Source organism: Palaemon carinicauda, chromosome 16 (genome assembly GCF_036898095.1).
Source record: "Palaemon carinicauda isolate YSFRI2023 chromosome 16, ASM3689809v2, whole genome shotgun sequence".
In the NCBI taxonomy this organism is placed as follows: Eukaryota; Metazoa; Arthropoda; class Malacostraca; order Decapoda; family Palaemonidae; genus Palaemon; species Palaemon carinicauda.
The window spans coordinates 14,111,664-14,133,051 of record NC_090740.1 but is presented as its reverse complement, the minus strand read 5'-3'; the positions used below and the strand labels follow the sequence as shown (position 1 = coordinate 14,133,051).

The following is a 21,388-nucleotide window of genomic DNA, read 5'->3' as shown; positions in this document are numbered from 1 at the left end:
AAACAAGAATTACACAACAGGCACGTGCCCTCACAACCACTTACACTCGCGGAAGGAGAGCTGTAACCAAAACATAATTATAACAATTATAATTATGTAACTATGTAATTATGTAATAAAAAAAAAATGAATGAACACTAAAGAAAGAACGAAAACCCCGAAAGGAATCGTTCTACAAAGCTGAAAAATCAACAAATACAATTAGATTCATAAACTAATTGAGACAAACGTACGGCGTAGCAACCCCCCAACACGGAGAGGAAGCTACAATGGCGTAGTAACACGTAGTAAAAGGGTGAACGACCTCAGAGAGAGAGAGAGAGAGAGAGAAAGACATAAGTCAAACTCGATCGCCACCCATAGCGCCGTGGCGGCCAACTGCCAAGGACTCCACGTGGATAAGTACACTACACACACAAATCTGAAAAGGAAACTTACTGATTTCTATATTCAAATATGTATACAAACATGAAAACATGTTTACATATATATTGAGTAAATGAAAAGTAAGCGATTAAGTAAAGACAAAACAAACAATGGCTGCCATGAGAGGACCAAGACAGAGACGTCTGTCACAGTCCGAGCCAAAAGTGAAAGTGAGGATTCACCTGTGTGTGAGGGGGAGGAGGGGTAGCTAGCTACCACTCCCCTACCCCCCCGCTAACTAGCGCGGGGGTAATACACCCTCGTTAAATTCTAATGGCTCGCCATTTCAGCTACGCTAAAAGGTAACCCTTTGTAAATAGCGTGGTTTGTATTTCGGTTACGGAACAAACTCACATTTGGGCCCAGGTTATTCAGATGTGTATAATGTTCCTGTACATTATCTAGGATCAACATAATCTTAGATGGAAGTTTCTTGGAAATAAATAAGCAATCTGGCATGGGCTCCAAAAATAAACCGGTCATGTCGACATTTAAGATGAATTCTGGAGGAAATTGTTTAAGAAAGATGATATTCTTCAACGTTACAGTTTAAAGATTATATTCTTCAATGTGACAGGATACTCTGGCAGCAGCAGTATTAGTAGCAGCAGATACTCCCTGAATTTTAATGAGCAAGTTAAAATGCTTCTGGTATCAACTAAATCACCCATGAATTGTGGCAAATGAAAAGTTCTTTCCATTAGGAAGTTATTTACATGTCACCAAACAAAGACTTGGACTCCTCTTAGATCAGCATTTGGTTCATATGAATTCATTTATGCGTGTGCCTTTCTATAAAATGGAATAACAAACCTTCCATTTCATTATAAATTATGCCTCTCTTCACATTGATGGTACAAGTTTTAGATGAAGAAACTTTTCAGTAACATACTGCACAATGCGGTCTTTGTCATGGATATTGATGGACACTTGTCCAAGACAGGCCTACGGTGTGCACAAAATTTTGTTACGTTTCCCACTTTTCATATCACTTTATCATGCCAAATTCAATTTGTATTGTTATAACATTATGCTTGGATTGACTTAAAATCTACAAAGATTGCCAAGATTCACAAGGAAAATGTTAACGAGTGCATACACAAGAGAACATTTGTAAATGAATAGGGCATGTAGGCATCAGGCCTTTATCTAGCCATTATAAGCAGGAAGGTGTTTGAGACTCATCATTATTTAGTTTCTTTTCCATATTTTAATCCTTATCTTGCATTGAACATATCATAATGTTAACAATCATTCACAAAATTATTGTTCGACTTCAGAAAGTAATGAAGTTAATAACGTTTCAGGAGAGAAATACTGAAACGAATTTGTCACACGTAATGTGTTTCACTTTATGTGTATTTACAGTATAATATTTTCTTTGCATACTATGAATACCACTACTATTTTCATATCTAATTTATATATTCACTAATTCTATATTGGAATATTGTTTTTTTTTTTTTTTTTTTTTAGCCATTTTTCATCACTATTGTATGACGTAGAGACCAACATAAGATTATGTAAAATGGTGATGTTGATTTTACTTTTGTATTCAATACTGAACAATACATGAAACGAATTCAGAACTGACATAGAGAGGGGAATTACTGCATAAATGATGAGGACTTTAAAAAATGTGAGTATTCGGCTGAGGAAACATGCCTATAAATACAATAGTACTGTATTTCTAAAAGTTAATAAATTCCTTTATAAATACAGTATAAAAATCATAGGTGCATTCCCTTAATGAATAGTGGCTATATTCATGAAAAACTGGGAAACATTATCTTATAGTTTTTTGCAAAATTCATTGAACATATTTTCTGGGTAAAGTTAGCTACACTGAAAAAATTCTTATTTGAGATTATTAAGCATTTTTTGGTTTGCATTACCATATATCAATACAATAGTTAGGTTTGTTTTACATAAAATGAAGCATAATATGTATATACAATAATTGGCATTTCTCCAGTATGTAAATTACCCAGAAATTCTCAACTTGTTATTAATTTACTATACTGTGTTTGGTGAGACAAAAGTCTCCCCCAAAACAGAGTTAATTTTTGCTATATGTAAGATGACCTTAAAGGCAATCATACAAAAATAACTAACTAAAATAATAATTTGAACACTGTTTACCAAGAATTTTATATAAAATGATTGCATGTTTGTAAAGAGACTTTTGTTGCACTATTTACATTGATACATATTGCATAAAAAACAATACTAACCAATTCTTTCCCAATTATTCAAGGCTAAATCTTCCAATCCAAGAGCTTTGAAAAAGTTAGCATCCCAACCTTCAGTTTCTCCATCATAAATGTATGTCCATTTACACACGACTGAACAAAGTGACCTGAAATTATGAATTTATAAATTAAATACATTTTTGCAATAAATCCCAATACTAAAATCATGAATTTAAAAATTAGATACATTTTTGCAATAGAATCCCAATACCTATATTATTTGCTAATTTTGTGGTCTATGAAATCCCAGACACATCAGTCGTCTAAATACTGTACAAAGATTGGCAATAGGTGGCAACCCTTCATATGTATTCTTGAATCCTTCAGTCCAGCAGCAGATTGTTTACATTTCTGCCTAGTTCGTTCAGGTAGATGGACAAAAATAAAACAGAATGGGTCCCTAGAGATTGCAAATGAAGCAAGGGAAGGAAGAGAAGACAATGGATTGACGAATCAAGAAAATTTGCGGGTACAGATTGGCATAGAAAGACCATAAACAGACGGAAATGGAAGGCACGTCTGAGGCCTTTGACCTGCAGTGAACTATCTATCTATCTATTTATCTATCTATCTATCTATCTATCTATCTATCTATCTATCTATATATATATATATATATATATATATTTGGGCTCAAGCCATGTCGTCCTGATGGAGTTCCTATAGGGTAGCTTCCTAGGGTATATTACAACTACAGCGATATTCCCAGAGAATTTACCTTAAGGTACCAGAATTCTAACTCCTGGAGCGAGTATCCCTCGTGAAAGGGATATCGCGACATATCAGAGGACGTATTCTTGACACGCCACATGGCAATCTGCATCCTGGACAGAGATTTCGTCTCGTAGGAGGGATTGGCAAGAAACGAATTCGGGAAAGAAAAAGGGGAGCCGCTCCCAAGGCTTCCCTATCCTCCGATTCGTATGCGTGCCTGGCGCCAATCCTGGCGCCATCTGCATTCCTTTTTGCGTAGTTTAACAGCTCGGTGTTTTTTCCTGTGTTTCTCGCAAATCTTGGATTTATTCTACTTTTCATGGCTTCTCCGTCTTCGTCGGCCTCTGATAAGTTGAGTATAATGTCTTTTATGTATAAATGTAGGCTCTTGGTAAATTTTGAGTGATTAATAGGATTAATCTTTGATACAAGAGCCGTAGCCTACCAGAGGCGTCCTGGACGCTGTCGCTCGCTAGGTATAAGTTTAGTTAGTCAGAGCGACATTCCTGGTTGTTTTGCTTTAATAAATTTTAGCTATTTAGCATTACATAGGATTTCCTTTCGTGCTTAGTATTATTTTGGCGAAGTATTCGCCATTCTGGCCTACGCTAGGCCATGTAGCCTAGTCGTTTGGTCCTAGTACTTCATGCATGATTTTGGTTTTTCCGAGTGTAATAAAAATTTTATTGAAGCTTTAGGCTATGTTTTATACATTTAAGACTGTGTCGAATATTTCCAAGATAGTATACGAGTGAGTTTCGGTGATTTAGGTAATCGATTCTCTTGGTGCCTAGGCTAAGTTGCTTATGGAGCCTTAGTATACTTTATCATACTCCCCGGTTGCTTTCTTTTCTTCGGAGAAGGTATGCAATCCCTTTCCCTCTGTTTAAGCCTTGGGCTTATCCCTAAGTGGTTTTTTCCGAATTTATTTTCGATAAAACTATACTGGGGTGTTACTGTACCTTCCTGTTCCTGTAGTATGGTTCAAAGAGGGACAGAACAACAGAGTTTTTTAGTCTGAGTCTGTGTTTGTCTGGCTTGGGGCAGAGTCTCCCTCGCTGGCCTGACACAGACAAAGGGGGCTTAGCCTCCTTAGGTCACTACCGAAGGTTTCTGTGGATATGATTCCTTCTTTTGTGATCTACCAGACTAGTCCTTGTTGCTGTTCTCGGGGGAGGATAAGTTTCTTTCCCTGGGAGTAGCAACACCTTCCTTGCTTTGGTGCTCTGGGAGCTGGCAAGTATTGCTGGCCTTCCCCCTTAGATCTCCCTTAGGCTAAGATAAGTTTCTTGGCTGCGGGTGATCCGTCACTAAAGCAAGGTCGGTAGGACCCTCTTGTCCCTTCCCTCTCTATCTCCGTAATGGCCTAGCCATTACAGTACTGTACGTCGTTCTACATCTGGACCTAGTATAGGTTAGGATGTGGAATTGACTCAGCCCCTTGCCGGCCGGCAGAGCTACCGGCCGGCAAGGGCCTTATATTTTTGAGTGCTGCCCGGACCTCCCTTGGTCCCTCTTCCATGCCTGCCTGTAGAGCCAGACGGCATTGGTCAGCAAGCCTGAATTAGATTCTCCCCTTCCTTATATGCACTCTTTCGGATTGCCGGGCTTGGAGGTAGTGTACACTCTTATCCCGGCATCCATTCTATTTTTCTTCTAGTGCTGTACCCGACCCGGCTGCAGGCATATGAGGCCGGCAGCCGGGCAGGTGTAGTCCTCTGGTTCTTTTGCTGCCGGCTGGCATCGGTCTTGTACCTTTGCCGGCCGGCTTATGTCAGCCCTTGTCTGCCGGTCACCAAGAGTGTGGCCGGCAGCTGGGTACTACCTTGTGTAGTTGCCGGCCGGCAGCCATTGCCGGCCGACATTGGCTGTTGCCGGCCGGCACATGCATTTGAACCAGAGTGCTGCCGCCTTATAGATGTTAAGTAGTATACTTTAAAGCTAGTTATGGTGTGTGCCGGCCGGCACGTATCCCCCTATACTGTACTAGTATTCTTCAGTATAACATATACAGTAAGAAGAAAACTATGGTAAGGGTGTTGGTACAGCACTGTGTGTTTTAACACTTTTGTGTTTTCTTGCACAGTCCTTTGCTGTTGCCCTACAGATAGGAAAGTGAGTTCTTTCCTGTCTATTATCCAGGTTTTTAAAATCATTGCTTAGGTGTGAGCTCCACCTGTTTCCTCTGGAAACTTTGCATTGGTTACTCTAGAAGAGATTAACCATTTGATTTTATTATCTGGAAGGCTGCAGCAATGGGTTGTGAGGGAAACACAAGTGTGTGTCTTTCCTTTCTGAATTGTTATGCTATACTATGCATATCCAGTGATACATAGTTCACTTGATACTCATGGAAATTTCTTCTCTTTACAGAAGGACACTCCGAAGTGCGGAAGTGCTTTCTGCAACGTCCGCAGCAAGAACCTCTGCGGACATGAGTTTTGTAGGAGACACGCAGCATACGCTGTCTCCAAGGATGATCTCCGGTATTGGGACCCTCAGGTATGTACTGTGTGCACTAACCTGATTACTGAGACCTTTGATTCCCCTAGGACGGAGGAATCAAGGGATATAGCTAGGAAGAAGCTTCGTACCTGGGTAAGGGGCTTCCAAAAGAACACTTCTGGCCCTTATCTTCCAAGTGAGAAGATGAGGGCGTATCTTTTCCCTAAGGCATCAGCTGATGCAGTGATTCCCCAGCCTCAAGAGGAGATCCCCTAAGTTCAGATCCAGGTGGATGCTGAAGTCGCGGTCGCGATGCAAGACATCCAGTTAGATGACAGGATGTCTGATGTGGACGAGTGTCTGGAGGAAGACCTCCTGGCAGAAGCCCAGGATGAAGTTCAAGCCCCAGACGTTGTAGAGGTAGACGTCGACGAGGTGTCGGCTACTCCGGTTCAGATTCCGGAGCCTATTCCCTCAACATCGGCCGGTCTCCCAGTAGAGCTGGGACAGGCCCTCTCTTCTATTGTTGGAATGATCCAACAAATGCAGAAGGAGAATCAGGAGAAGGCGGGTGCAATGGAACTACGAATGCAGTGCCTTGCAGAATCACATGGGCCCCAGAAAAAGCTCAATGCGAAAGACCTTCCCTTGTGCTCAGATGCTAACCCATGGAGGTATGCTGAGCACATGCCGATGACGACTGGAAAGATCGTCATCTCGGATAAGCTGGGCTCAGTTCCCCTGGAGGAGGTGGAATTCTGGCCCAGCAAGGCATCATATCCGGACTGTTATGTCCGGCTGAGGAAGGAACCAGCTTCAAAGGAGGAGACAGAGCCGAAGGAGGTCATAGTGATGGACCATGCTAAGGCTCAAGCTCTACTTTCATCCTCGATGAAAGAGAGGGGCTTCTCTAACTCAAAGGTAGCCGCATTGAACAGGAAGCTCCCTTCCTTTGTGTCCTCGCCTACTAGAGCCTTCCCCTTTTTACAGAAAGGTTTTCTGGCTGTACTAAAAGCAGTCGAGGCCGGCAAGCCTTGCCCCTCCCTAGAGGAGTGTAAACCCTTGTCGCTGGCCCTGCCTATGGACCACAAAGACTGGAAGGACGTCCATCTTACGTTCTCAGTTGGAAAGTTGGAGGCTGATATTGCCGGACGTCAGTTCGGCGAGGACCTCCCTAAGCTGTCTGACTTTCTTTTGCAAAGAGAGTTCGTTACAAAAGAAAGACTGACTGCCTCAATGTCTCTTCAGACTACTCTCGAGACGATGGCAAGTGACCCCAAGGTCCATGAAATGTTCATGGTAGTGGCCAAGACTCATCTGGCCACAGTGACGAAGGACCTTTATGGCTTCGTCAAGGCAAGGAGAGCTTGTAGGGAGTTCGTGTTTACCTCGGCTACGGTGAGGCACGAGCCAAGGAAACTAATCTCCTCCAACATTTGGGGAAAAGACCTTTTCCCTACCGACTTGGTCAAAGAAGTTGTTGATAAGGCCGCCTTGGAGAATAGAAACCTTCTCCAGAAGTGGGGCCTGGCTATCAAAAGAAAGTCTTCCCCGGATGAGGGTCCTCAACCAAAGAGGAAGACTATGAGGACTAGGCTACCGTCTCGGCCAGCCAAGCCTGTTAGACAGCAACAGCAACTGCAATTGCCATTGCCTCCAGTGCCCCAGATCGTGGCACAAACCCCGACCACTTTTCAGTGGGTACCCCAGGCCGTGTCGACACAGTCCACGGCATTCACCCCAGCGTTCGAAGGGCAGTCTACTTCCTTTCGAGCAAAGCCTAGAGGAGCAGCCAGAGGCTCGTCTAGACGCCCCTCAAGGGGAAGGGGATTCAGGGGTGGTCGTGGTCAGGAAGGCAAGACCTCAGGACGGCAGTCCAAGTGAGGTGATACCGGTAGGAGGGAGACTTCTGAAATTTCGGGATCGGTGGACCTTCGATCCCTGGGCCCACAGCCTACTCAAGAATGGACTGGGCGGGAGCTGGTACAGCACTCCACCCCCGTGCCTTCGGTTTTTCCAACACTCCACCCCCGTTATGGAGGAGTACGTTCAAGAACTGTTGGAGAAAAAAGGTGATCCGAAGGGTGAAGCCCATCAATTTCTAAGGGAGGCTGTTTTGTGTTCCCAAGAAAGACTCGGAAAAGCTCAGAGTCATTATGGGCTTGTCGCCACTCAACAAGTTCATAGTGAATTGCAAATTCAAAATGCTAACACTGCAACACATAAGGACCTTACTGCCCAAGAGGGCATATTCCGTCTCTATAGACTTGTCAGACGCCTATTGGCACATTCCAATTAGCCATCGACTCTCCCCCTACCTAGGGGTCAGGCTACAACGAAGACTATACGCCTTCGGAGCCATGCCATTCGGGCTAAACATAGCCCCAAGGATTTTTACGAAGCTTGCGAGCGTAGCTCTCAAACAATTACGCCTAAAGGGAATTCAGGTAGTAGCCTACCTGAACGACTGGTTGGTGTGGGCAGCATCCGAGACAGAATGCTTGCAAGCTTCCAGTCAAGTGATCCAGTTCCTAGAGTACCTAAGCTTCAAGATCAACAGAAAAAAGTCTCGACTTTCTCCATCTCAAAAGTTCCAGTGGCTGGGAATCCACTGGGACCTTTTGTCACACCGTTTCTCCATCCCGGCGAAGAAAAGGAAGGAGATAGCGGGTTCTGTCAAGAGACTTCTAGATTCCGAAAGGATATCAAGACGCGAGCAGGAGAGGGTACTGCGCTCTCTCCAGTTTGCTTCGGTGACAGACCCAGTGCTAAGAGCACAGCTAAAGGATGCAATCGGAGTTTGGAGAAGTTATGCATCAAACGCGCGAAGAGATCTGAGAAGACCAGCCGCTTCGGCTAAGTACTCTTCTCAGGACTTGGTCCCAAGCCAGACATCTAAAGAAGTCGGTTCTTCTTCAGCCACCTCCCCCGTCAGTGACGATTCACTCAGACGCCTCGAAGGAGGGATGGGGAGGTCACTCTCATCGGAAAAAAGTCCACGGGACTTGGTCCAAGCTATTCAAGACCTTTCACATAAAACTTTCTAGAAGCTAGGGCAGTGCTCCTTACCTTAAAGAAAGTCTCCCCGCGTCACTTGATCCACATAAGGTTGGTGATGGACAGCGAGGTAGTTGTGAGATACTTGAATCGACAAGGATCGAGGTCACCACCTCTCAACCAGGTGATGTTGGCCATCTTCCGATTGGCGGAAAAGAAGAAGTGGTACCTGTCGGCAGTTCACCTTCAAGGAGTCCGCAATGTGACAGCGGACGCTCTATCCAGGTTCACACCGATAGAGTCGGAATGGTCCTTAGACGCAGGATCATTCTCCTTCATTCTGAATCAGTCCCAGAACTGCAGATAGACCTCTTTGCGACGAAAGACAACAAGAAGTTGCCCCTGTACGTGCCCCGTACGAGGACCCCTTAGCGGAAGCAGTGGACGCGATGTCCCTCGACCTGAACAGATGGTCCAAGATTTATCTGTTCCCTCCTCACAACCTTCTGTTGAGGGTCCTCAACAAACTGAGATCCTTCAAAGGGTAGCGGCAATAGTGGCCCACAAGTGGCCGAACAGCGTGTGGTTCCTCCTGGCATTGGAACTGTAGCTGAAGTTTGTACCGCTACCAGATCCAGTTCTGACCCAGCGAGTCCAGAAGTCAACTGTCTGCGCTTCATTACAGAAAACCCGGACCCTGCAGCTCATGATTTTCTCTCCCTAGCGGTGAGAAAGCGTTTCGGGATTTCGAAAGCCAGCATAGACTTCCTTGAGGAATATAAGTACAAATCTACTAGAAGGCAATATGAGTCATCTTGGAGAAAATGGGTGGCCTTTTGTCAAGGCGAAGAATCCGCAGGAGATCTTGACAGACTTCTGCTTATCTTTCTTCTCCACCTCCATGGTCAAGGATTGGCAGCTAACACGATTTCAGCGTGTAAGCCTGCTTTGACAAGACCCATTCTATATGCCTTCCAGGTCGACCTAGGTAACGAGATCTTTAATAAAGTCCCGAAAGCCTGTGCTAGGCTCAGACCTTCAGCACCTCCAAAGCCCATTTCATGGTCTTCAGACAAGTTCTTCATTTCGCTTCTCTGTTGAGCAATGAAGAGTGTGCGTTAAAGGATTTGACACAAAAAGTTATTTTCCTATTTTGCACTCGCGTCCGGGGCCAGGGTTAGTGAGATTGTAGCCTCTCGAGAGAGGCAGGTCGTGTTCAGTTCCTGGTTGGGGGAGAACTGAACCTGTTTCCGGATCCTACGTTTCTCGCCAAGAATGAGTTACCCACCAACAGGTGGGGTCCCTGGAGAATCTGCCCTCTGAAAGAAGATGCATCTCTATGTCCAGTAGAATGCCTAAAGGTCTATCTTCATAGAACTTCAGACTTCAAGGGTGGTCAACTATTCAGGGGAGAAACATCAGGCTCAAATTTATCTCTGAATCAACTCAGAGCGAAAATCACATATTTTATTCGCAGAGCGGATCCTGACAATACACCCGCAGGTCACGATCCGAGGAAAGTTGCCTCATCCTTAAATTTCTTTAATTGTATGGATTTTGAACATCTCCGTTCATACACTGGCTGGAAGTCTTCCAGAGTGTTCTTTCGCCACTATGCGAAGCAAGTAGAGGAACTAAAGAGATCTGTGGTAGCAGTGGGTCGCGGTGTTAACCCTACTGTTTAACTCTGCGAGGAACAGTGGTCTTAATTGGGACGATTAATTCCAGGGTGAGTGTGTAGTTACATACTGTACTACAAACTAAGTGAGGGCACTGTGTTGCCCATGTAGACTGTTCCATTTCCGAAGGTGAACCTAGCATAAGTGCAGACATGTGTGCCGAGCGTTTCTAACGCTAATGTCATTGATTTGTAATACAGACTTTTATGACTTTGATACCTCGGTATCTTAAAAGTGGCATTTAATGTTTTTCTTTCAGACAAACAAGCTCTGTTTACTATCATACTTATGCTTAAAGTTTTGGGTTATCCTCTTCTTATGTATATATATATATATATATATATATATATATATATATATAATTGTGGTTAACCTGTCTATTTACTGCCTGTCAATAAACTGGTTCTTGAGAACCTTGCGTCTCCTTCACCTTTGTCAATTTATTGGTATAATTGAGCATTCATTCTATGTACCTTATCTGGGATAATTCTAATAGAATTGTTCCTTTATGCAAGCTATGTTGCATTGGTTTTCCTCCTATACGGATATAAAACCTTTGTCCAATACAAGTATTGTGCGGAGAACTGGTCGATATTTCATATTGACGCAGTGGTTCTTTACAAACTATGCTTTACTTAATATAGGGCGAGACCACAATATTAACTTGCCTGGTATTCATACATAGGTATATGTACTCTTCGAGACTTTTCCAGAGTCTAGTAGGACTCTTCCCTGTAGGGGGCAGGAAGCTCTAACATGGTTTATAGTTAGTTGAAAAGATGTATAACGGTAACATCTTAGGTCTCTAGGTCTAGTCGACCGGGAAAAATTACATCCGGGGAGTACGGCACGTTCTGAGAATCCACAGATACAGTAATGCTCTGGTACACTTCCATCAGGACGACATGGCTTGAGCCCAAAAAACGGATTTTGAGCGAAGCGAAAAATCTATTTTTGGGTGAGATGGCCATGTCGTCCTGATGGACCCGCCCTTGCCTTTCTAAGAAAGGGCTGTAGGACCCCTCCCTACATACAGTATCTGTAGCACCTCGTGTACGCTACAAGGAATACAGATGGCGCCAGGATTGGCGCCAGGCACGCATACGAATCGGAGGATAGGGAAGCCTTGGGAGCGGCTCTCCTTTTTCTTTCCCGAATTCGTTTCTTGCCAATCCCTCCTACGAGACGAAATCTCTGTCCAGGATGCAGATTGCCATGTGGCGTGTCAAGAATACGTCCTCTGATATGTCGCGATATCCCTTTCACGAGGGATACTCGCTCCAGGAGTTAGAATTCTGGTACCTTAAGGTAAATTCTCTGGGAATATCGCCGTAGTTGTAATATACCCTAGGAAGCTACCCTATAGGAACTCCATCAGGATGACATGGCCATCTCACCCAAAAATAGATTTTTCGCTTCGCTCAAAATCCGTTATATATATATATATATATATATATATATATATATATATATATATATATATATATATATATATATATATATATATATATATATATATAGTAAAACTGTGAATATAATTATTGGAATACATGAAACGAGACAGAATTCAGTAGTTTTAGAGGGTCTATGAGGAGAGTTGATAGTGTAGCAGATAGGAGCACTAGGGTGAGTAATGATAAATAGAGGGTTTACTGTAATCAAGGAAACTAGCATTGGAGAGATAAGAGTGCTAGTCCTCAGCGAGGTAGGTGAGGTAGTTGTAGCCATAAGTGTTATATGTGTGTAGGGAATTAAGACATAAGAAGAATGAGTGTAGCTGGACGTTGAAACAGTTTTGGGTGTTTTGAATGTTATTAGTTATAAAAAGTATGTTTAAGAGTAACAATTAGTTAAAATGTCCTTCCTGTGCTTGAGTTCAGTTTATAAAAATAGACATAAGGGAATGTTTGGGCTGAAGAGATTTTTGTCAGCAAGCTTGATTCAATGGTGGGGGGTTTGCTTTTGTCTCGTGCCACAACACTATCTCTAAGAATAGTGGATAAATAATTCAAAGCTTGATACTGTTACTTAGCTTTAGCAGATGTACACACTTATAAATAATGGAGCTCAGTTGGCGATGTTGACTGTTTATGAACAAAGATGGTGGCCGAGTAAAAATTAAACAACCAGGTTGATTGTTTATGAATAGAGATAGTGGCTGAGTGCAAACTAAATAACCAAGTAGTATTGTCTGCAAAATTAGTATTTGTTCTCCGTGATGATGTGTGATCGATTGTCAGACGTATTTCCGCATTGGAGGTGTTATAACGTGTTTAATAGAGCCTTAACCTATTGGTGTTCCTTATACACAATGAGTTCCATGCTGAGTACATAGAAAAACTGACTCTAGGACAGGGAACACAGTATTTCTTTGACATTTGGGTTGTATTAGATTCCCTGTTTCAGCTTTTAACAGAAAAGTTATTGGGATCACATAGCACCATAACTCCTAAAATACTTTGAAATAAATATTTAACTCACCTTGAAAGTTTTCCTGAAGCTTTCATTGTCAAAAAATCTGGTAAATCCAAAAAATAGGCTGCTCGACTCCATGTCTTTGGCATGTGCTTTTTAAGCCAGAGCAACTTGGGAATTTGCATTTCCAGAGAAATACGGCTTCCAACATACTTCAAAACCCTGAAAATTACAATCATTACTATAGGACACCATGATAAAACACAATATCTACTTCAATAAATCATACTTTGAACATTCATAAGTTTTAGAACACAAACAAACATATACCAGAATATAAAATGTGATATCTTTTTAATACAGATATTCAAGTCCCTTTAGGTTTGTCATTGTCCATCCTAAGATCAGCCCCTTCCATCACTGACCCTTATACTGTACTGTACTATTGTATATACAAGCAGAATGAGAGGACAGTACTTTGTCCAAGATTGGGGACAGTACATGTTTTCCAAATGGTATATATCTACCCCTCAAATCTCTCTTACGTTACCTAATTTTTGAGAGCTTAACAATACTAGTCCAACATAAAGCCCATCTCTAATTAAACAGAAAGACAAACAAACATAAGGAGTTTTGCTGATCAGATTGCCAATTAGCATATGAAAAACAGGAGATGAATAATGAATAAAGTAATTTTCAAAATGTTATACAGTACTACTATACATATGAAATATTTACATTATTGATGTTTAATAATTTTTCTTTACAGCACTTATGACTCTACCATGTAAACACACCATACCATGCACTTATATCCCTTCATCATTCACCTATTTATAACTGGACGGCTTATCACTTTTATCTGCCTAACCAATTGGGCCTCTTTGGGGGATATAGTATCTGATAAGTAAGCATATATTTATGGTACACTGTACTTTCTTTTGAAATACTGTCACTCTATAAATGTGGGAGAGGTACAAAAAAATGCAATAGCTTTACAACTAATAATTTTTTTGTTCACAGCAGTGTTAGTTATTTACTGTATCTGTAATGTAAGAATTCTTCACCTTTCACGTAATGGAATGACATGTCTGAGGCGTTTGTCCTAGTGGCCTAGCAACGGCTGATAATGATGTTCAATACTTAAAGCTACTACTGCATCTTAGGGACTGCATTATGCTTCACGAGATTGCAATGCGTGAAACTTTAATAGTAAGTGATGGTGTAAGTGCATTGTATAGTGTTTTTTCTTAACTCTCAGGGCATTCATACTTCTTCTTTCCCACTGTTATCAATTTCCTCATATGGCCTCTCCAATGCCTTCTATCAAAGGTATCCTCTTCCATCAAACCGCTTGTCTCCATATCCCTTCTTGTGTGCTAAAGTACTAAGTGATATAAAAACCCTGGTTCAATGATGATTATAGACTGCTCGTTGGGGAAGCAGGAGGGCTATCCTCTTTGAAAGACTAAGAGATCAGATTGACTTGGAATAACTATACTCAGCTAAGAGCTGTTGCTCAGAGTTTATGCTTCAACTGTTAATGAGTAAAATTTAACCATAAAATAAACCTCTTTCTGGTAAGACTCAGGAACATATGTGGTGGGCTATTCTTAAATCTGCACCCTTTGCTGTAGATTTAACAGTTCCTCCTTTACTTAGACAAGGTGGCTCTGTCACTCACTGTCCAAAGGAAAAGGCAACTCTTCTGGCTCTTGTGTTTAAGAGTAAGGAATAATGAGAAATGCGATCTTCCTCATTCCTGTTTTCCGGAGGCTACTCTAACTAGAGTAGCTTTTCAGTCACGTGAAATTAAAACTCTCCTGATGGACCTTGATACCTGAGGTGTAAACCAAAATGGTATTTTTCCTTTTATTTTTATTAAGACTGCTGATTCCTTAGCTCCTAAATTACCTGTTATTTTCTTCAAGTTAGCAAGAAGAGGTTATTTTACCAATTGTCAGAGAACTGATAATGTTACTTCATTATGTAAATGTATTTGCAGTAGCTCCAGTCCAGCTGATTACTCTTGAATTTCCATAACTCCCATATCATCTAAAGTTTTTGAATGTCTTTTGACAAAATGCTTAAATAGGTATGATGAATCATATGTTCCCTAATATACAAGGTGGCTTTTATAAAGCCTTTAAGGCATGTGAGGTCCTTCTTACAATTTCCATTGCTGTACAGAAATCTCTTGAATGTTGTTCAGGGAGTTTGTATGACTGGCCTTGAATTTAGTGCTGCCTTTGATCGTGTTAATAATGAGGCCCTTATTTTCAAACTCAAACAAGTGGGAGTAGGTGGGTCTTTCCTTAGCATTATTAATGATTTTTTTAGTAACAGATTGTGTAGAGTTGCTGTTGATGGGGACCACAGTGATTATAGCAACGTGATATCTGGTGTTAATCAGGGTAGTATCCTTGGCCAATTAACTTTCATACTATATTCACAAGATATGTGGTTTGAACTAGAAATCAAGCTTGTTGTATAAGCAGATAATGCTACTATTTTCCACAATTCCATCTGAAAGTAGTAGATCTGAGGTTGCTGAATTTCTTAATCAAGATCTAGCTAAAATTAGTGCTTGGTGCAATCATGGGGCATGAAGCTGAGCTCTAACAAAACTGAAAGTATGATTGTAGGTAGGTCGAGGACAACGGCTCCTCAATATCCAGTTCTCGACATTAATTATGCTTCTTTAACTCTATATGACTTAAAATTAAGAAAATATTAAACTTATTGTTTATTACTTCTCTTGTAGTTTATTTCCTAATTTCCCTTCCTCACTGGGTTATCTTTCACTTTTGGAGCCCCTTGGGGTTATTTCATCTTGGTTTTCCAACTAGGGTTCAAGCTCAGCTAATAATAATCATAATAATAATACCATCCTTCACCTTATCTCACCATCTATTTCTTTGCCTCCCTCTTGATCTCTCCCCCTAACAGGTTCCTCCCAAGCTCTCCTAATTCACTCCCCACCAAAACATCATCAACATGTGCAAACACCATCTCAGTTGTAACACACTTATCACCTCTAACCTTTACTGCACTTGCCATTCCTCTTATTTCATCATTTTCCAATCTTTCGAGCTGTGATATTTCCATAATTCCTTCAGCATTCTCATCTCTGTCCCCTTAAGCTTTGCTTCCTCCTTTCGTTTTATAGTCCACGTTTCCGATCAATACATTAACACTAGTCTTATTACTGTGATACACATCTTGACTTTTAGCTTGATTGTCATTTTCTTATCACATACCACTCCTGCTACGTCCCTCCACTTCCCACAGGCTGCTTTTATCCTATTCTCAACTTCAGCCTCACAGTCTCCCTCTTGATTTATTGCAGATCCCAAGTATCGAAATTGTCTCACCTGTATCATAACCAAACCTCTACTTACATGTATAACTATCCTGTCCCTACCTTCCTTACTGCTCACCATAGCTTCAGTCTTATAAACATTTACCCTCAAGCCACCCCTCTCCAAAGTCTCATTGCCACTCTTTAACTCTTCAGTGTAACTCTTCCTCATTTACACTGGTAATTACCAAATCATCTGCATATAGAAACTTTTTTAACCCTTAATTTCTGATCTCTTTACTTAACACATCCAGCACAAATAAAAATGGGCTTCTGTTATTACTTCTGTCCTTGGTCTTTTGTACATTATCTTTACAATTCTAACCAACTTCTCCAAGACTTTTCTCTTTCTCAAGCAATAAAACATCCCTTTTTTTGGTACAGCATTCTGATTTCCCTCTGGTTATTTTTCTTGTAGCTGTCTTACTATAAAGTTGGCATCCATAGTCCCTCTCCCCCTTATGAATCCATGCTGCTATTTCATAATCTTTACAATATCTCTCAATCTTTCATCTAGTACCCTCTAAAACACTTTCAACAATGCTCTATTAGTTTAATTCCCCTTTAACTACCACATTCCCTTATATTACCTTTCTTCTTAAATATACGGTAGATACCAATAAACTCTCCTCTCAGTCTTTAGGCACTATTTCCTCTTCCCATATTGCTCTAAATAAATCCAGTATCCATTCTTCCCTATCTGTAGCTAGTATCTTGACTATTTCAATTTGAAACTCTGATGGACCAGGTTAGTGCTTTACCATTTCTAATTTTACTCAATTCCCATTTCACTTCTGTATTCCGTATCTCCATTTCTGGCACCTCCACCCTTTGTGCTTTTCCTAGCTCTTACCTGTCATTTTTAGCAGTCAATAGGTTTTCAAAATATTCTCTTCATCTCCTCTTAATTTCTTCTTCCAGAAGCAATATATTTCCATCTCTATCCCTGATGACTCACAATTGCCCTATATCCTATCTTTGCCTTTTCTTCACAGATTAAAATTTTATAGATACCCCTTTTTCCTTCACTTGTTCTTAGCCTTTTATTCAATTGTTCTACTGCTCTTTCATTAGCTACTTCTACTCTATTATCAGAAGCTTTTTCCTCTTCACTGCACCATTCCTCAGCTTCCTATGAATGCCTTACTTTCCAGTCCTTAAATGTCTTTAATTTTTTTTTGGTCTGATTCTTGCTCCTTTCTTTCCCACCACCACTTTTCTCTTTTCAACATATCATAACTGCTGGTTCTATCTGCTAATTCCTGTTACCCCTACACATACTGTACAGTATATCTTTCATACAGTACTTATACAGTTATTTTTCACTCTGTTACCCTGTACAATCTCTAAGTTCAATCTTTCCAGTCATCTCTCTCCCTCATAATCCTTCTAAATTGATCATCTTTTTCTCCTTTAAGGTCCCAAACCTTCATTCTAGATCTCCTCTTTCTCTTCTAGGATCTTCTACCTCCCATTTTAAAATCCCTGACTACCAGTTGCAGGGTATTCATATCTTCATTAAAAAACAATTACGAACTGTGTATTTACAGTACAGTATACAAAATACAGTACAGTACTGTACATAGTTACAGTCTACACACTATGTGATAAGCTGGTAGGGGACCTAACGAAGACAGCGATCACTTACAAGTGATGGGTCTTCTAACCTTAGCTAATTAAATTGTAATGTAATGATAGTACTTCACATATATCACAGATATAAATACCACAGTATTAGTGAGTATTGATAGTTTAGAACATGACTTATGTTATTACCTATACATAGGGTGGCATTGCAACGACTTATGCATCATGAGTCATCTTACCTTGTACTGAAGCATTGGTAAGTAACGTACAATTACCTTAGTAAAATACATTAATATAAACTACAATACTGTGAAAGAAATCTCATGGAATCCAAGTACTGTACAGTAAGTTATTTAGGGTGTTAGTTGACTACACATAGGCAATGGTCATTGGTTTTGGGAGGTTATGAGTTGACACTTCTAAGGCACCAATATTACACATTTGTTTCTTATCTTTGAGGGTACTCTGTTACCCCACTCATGCAAAGACAGAGGTCTGACTGTGCTTATGATGACTAAAATTAAAATTCTAAGTTATTGAAATACAGTTAGTAATGACCAAAATAATAAAACGAACTAATACAAATATGCTTTAGATATGAATATAAAAATATTGCAAATATGACTTCCTCTTGTAAAAATTTTCTTGAAAAACAAAGAAAAAATTAGATGATAGCTATATATTGTGTACATATCTTTATTAAAAATCCAATGTAAATATAAACAATTTGATACAATAACCTAATTAACTAATGCTATGGATTGTAACTATTAAAGAATGAAGGATTTTCTCATCTGTTAAATATAAAGAGAAAGTAATATCAATGTTTATACTTATATAATCAATCATAGTAAATTCTGAGAGTAATTCACATACAATGAATTTAGCAATGAAAATACGAACTGCCTCTGCAGCAGTGATGACCAAGGCTGCTAAATGCACTAGTTTAATGCAGTCATAACCTCTTTTCACAAAAAAATCTGCTTACGAAATTTTCACGCTGTGAAACGAAAAGCGAATATTTTTATGACTATCATTGCAAGAAATTATTCGTGTTAAGAGATTTTTGCCAGCCAGGCCGAATAAAATAGTCACCCATAAATAAAGCTTGAAGAAAATGGGTTCACAACATAGAAAATGTAGCTGTAAAATATACAGTAGGTGTAACTCTCATAGTACATTACATATGGTACTGTTACTGTATATTTTATAAATATACAGCATTGTACTGTATGTATTGTATTACTTTCCATTTATTACTACATTATGTTCTAATAACTACTTAATTTACAGGTATTAACAGTTAGTTTGGGTATATTAAATGGTTCAAATGTATTTGACTCTACAGTATTTCATTGTGGTTATACTGCAGCTTTCTTATAAGGTTTAATGTGGTGTTTTGTAGGGTTTGGAATGAATTAGGCGATTTACATGTAAAATGTGACTCAAAACACAATAAGTCACGTTATAAAAGTCACTCCAGAATTAATTAATTCCATGTTGTGAGGCATTACTGTACAAAGAAACCGAATCACATGCATGGAATTTGGAAAGCAATTTAAAAGTAGAATCTATATTTTGTAACAACTAATTATGTAGCTTCAATAATAATATCATTGCTCCCTAGGCTAATATATACAGCCTAATAACAGGTAATAACTTTTTTTCTATAAGTCTGCAAATGAAATTAGAATGTCTTGTGTATTTTTAAATATCTTGTGTAGCGGATCGTATATAATATAAATTACACTACATAGCAAACTGTATACTTGATGTTTCTTATACATACTTGTTAAAACTAAGGATTAAAAACTGTTAAAGTTAGAAATGAAAAAAAAAACTTCCATAAAAAGGGTCTGTAAAACATTTAAAAATCAAATATCTTTATGTTTTGGGATCACCTATAATCCAAAAAATTTAAGAAAAGTTTTTAGAAAAATGCACTTCATACATTACTTGTGTTTTTGGGAATTGATTTCATCAGCTTCATCTTTAGCTCTGTGATCCATCCACATAATAATATTATGCCGATCGTCCCCTGAAAGGCATTTGTCTAGTTACTGAATTATATTTCTTTATAAATGAAATTTAATAGACAGCAACAAAGTAGCAGTAATTTCATAGAAAATATAACTACTTTAATAGTAAAATTAAGCTCTTCATTGTCAAAAAGTTTGACAGATTGGCAAAAAACAGTTTGCAAAATAATACCTTAACAGTTTTTTCCTTATTCTGGAAAACCACATAAAAAAAGAAAATGACAACTATCAAATCTAAAAAAAATCAAAAAGAAAAATTATTATACTTACTGTCATATCATCAAATCATGACTTTACATAAAAAAAGTTATAAGCCACAAGGAATATAGCTTCATGTATAAAATATGACAAGGTATATGTATATTTCCTGCTAAACATTATGGAAAACAACATTCATAAGTAAACCATACAATGCAATATAATCCTAATATAAATGTATTGCATGTAAAAACAATTGAAATTTGTAGAACATACAAAGAATAATTTAAAAAATATCAGTTTCAAATTAAATGTGGAAATCAAAGTCATTAAACTAAAACCCCGTATACAGTGAACCCTCGCTACTTCGCGGTTCGACAATCGCGGATTCACCACTTCGCGGGGTTTTTCCATATCCCATATATATATACATATCGCGGATTTTCCGGAAATTTCGAAAATACCGCAATATCTGAAGACCCCAAATACGATATTTCGTTACCTGTAATTCCATTAATACTGTAATTAGTAATATCTGCTCTTACTGATTGTTCATTGCATTACATATGACATATAATTAAGCACAGAAAGAAATAAAACATGAAAAGAGAATGTGATCATACGATAATTCAGTACTGTATACAGTACGTAGTAAAATTAAATCGAACATGAAACGCAAATCAGATGCAGTCATACCATATTAGAATGGTGTGTACTGTAATGGATATGCTTCTTTTCCATGAATCTTTTGTATGTATACGTACGTAGTACTGCATCCAATAATATTCTTTGTTGCAAAAATCACATTTCGAATAAGCGTACGAGAGAGAGAGAGAGAGAGAGAGAGAGAGAGAGAGAGAGAGAGTGAGAGAGAGGCGTAAAATAGCGTACGTAAAGCTGTATTATTATTATTGTTATTATTATTATTATTGTTGTTGCTGTTAATAAAATTATTATTGTTATTATTATTATCATTATTATTATTATTATTACTGTACAGTATTATTATCATTATTTATTATTATTACGGTATTGTACTTAATCTACGTACGTTCAGTATGCACGGGGGATCTTCTATGAGTAGGTAACCAACGCATCATAGTACTGTAAGACGGGTTGTGATTGGTTCAAGCGCTGATAGATGACGAATCAGAACTCAAGTTTTGTAATCTAGCCTCTGATTGGTGTTTTGACCGCTTCTCCAACCCGCAGCATCTCTTTCCGCGGTCACTTTGTCTCCCGCTGTATCGCTGTGTTGACGTTGTTAATTGTGAA

At 39.4% G+C, this 21,388-nt stretch overlaps 1 protein-coding gene across 2 annotated transcripts in view; it reads right to left on the bottom strand.

Moving 5' to 3' along the window:
• Positions 1-21,388, bottom strand: part of LOC137655655 (FGGY carbohydrate kinase domain-containing protein) — a 73,814-nt gene that overhangs the window by 38,055 nt on the left and 14,371 nt on the right. For both annotated transcript variants that reach the window (XM_068389592.1, XM_068389593.1), the window contains exons 4-6: positions 19,833-19,914; positions 12,995-13,150; positions 2,661-2,785 (exon numbers count right to left, since the gene is read on the bottom strand). In XM_068389592.1, the coding sequence (XP_068245693.1) occupies positions 2,661-2,785; positions 12,995-13,150; positions 19,833-19,914 (363 nt within the window). The remainder of the gene's footprint in view (positions 1-2,660; positions 2,786-12,994; positions 13,151-19,832; positions 19,915-21,388) is intronic.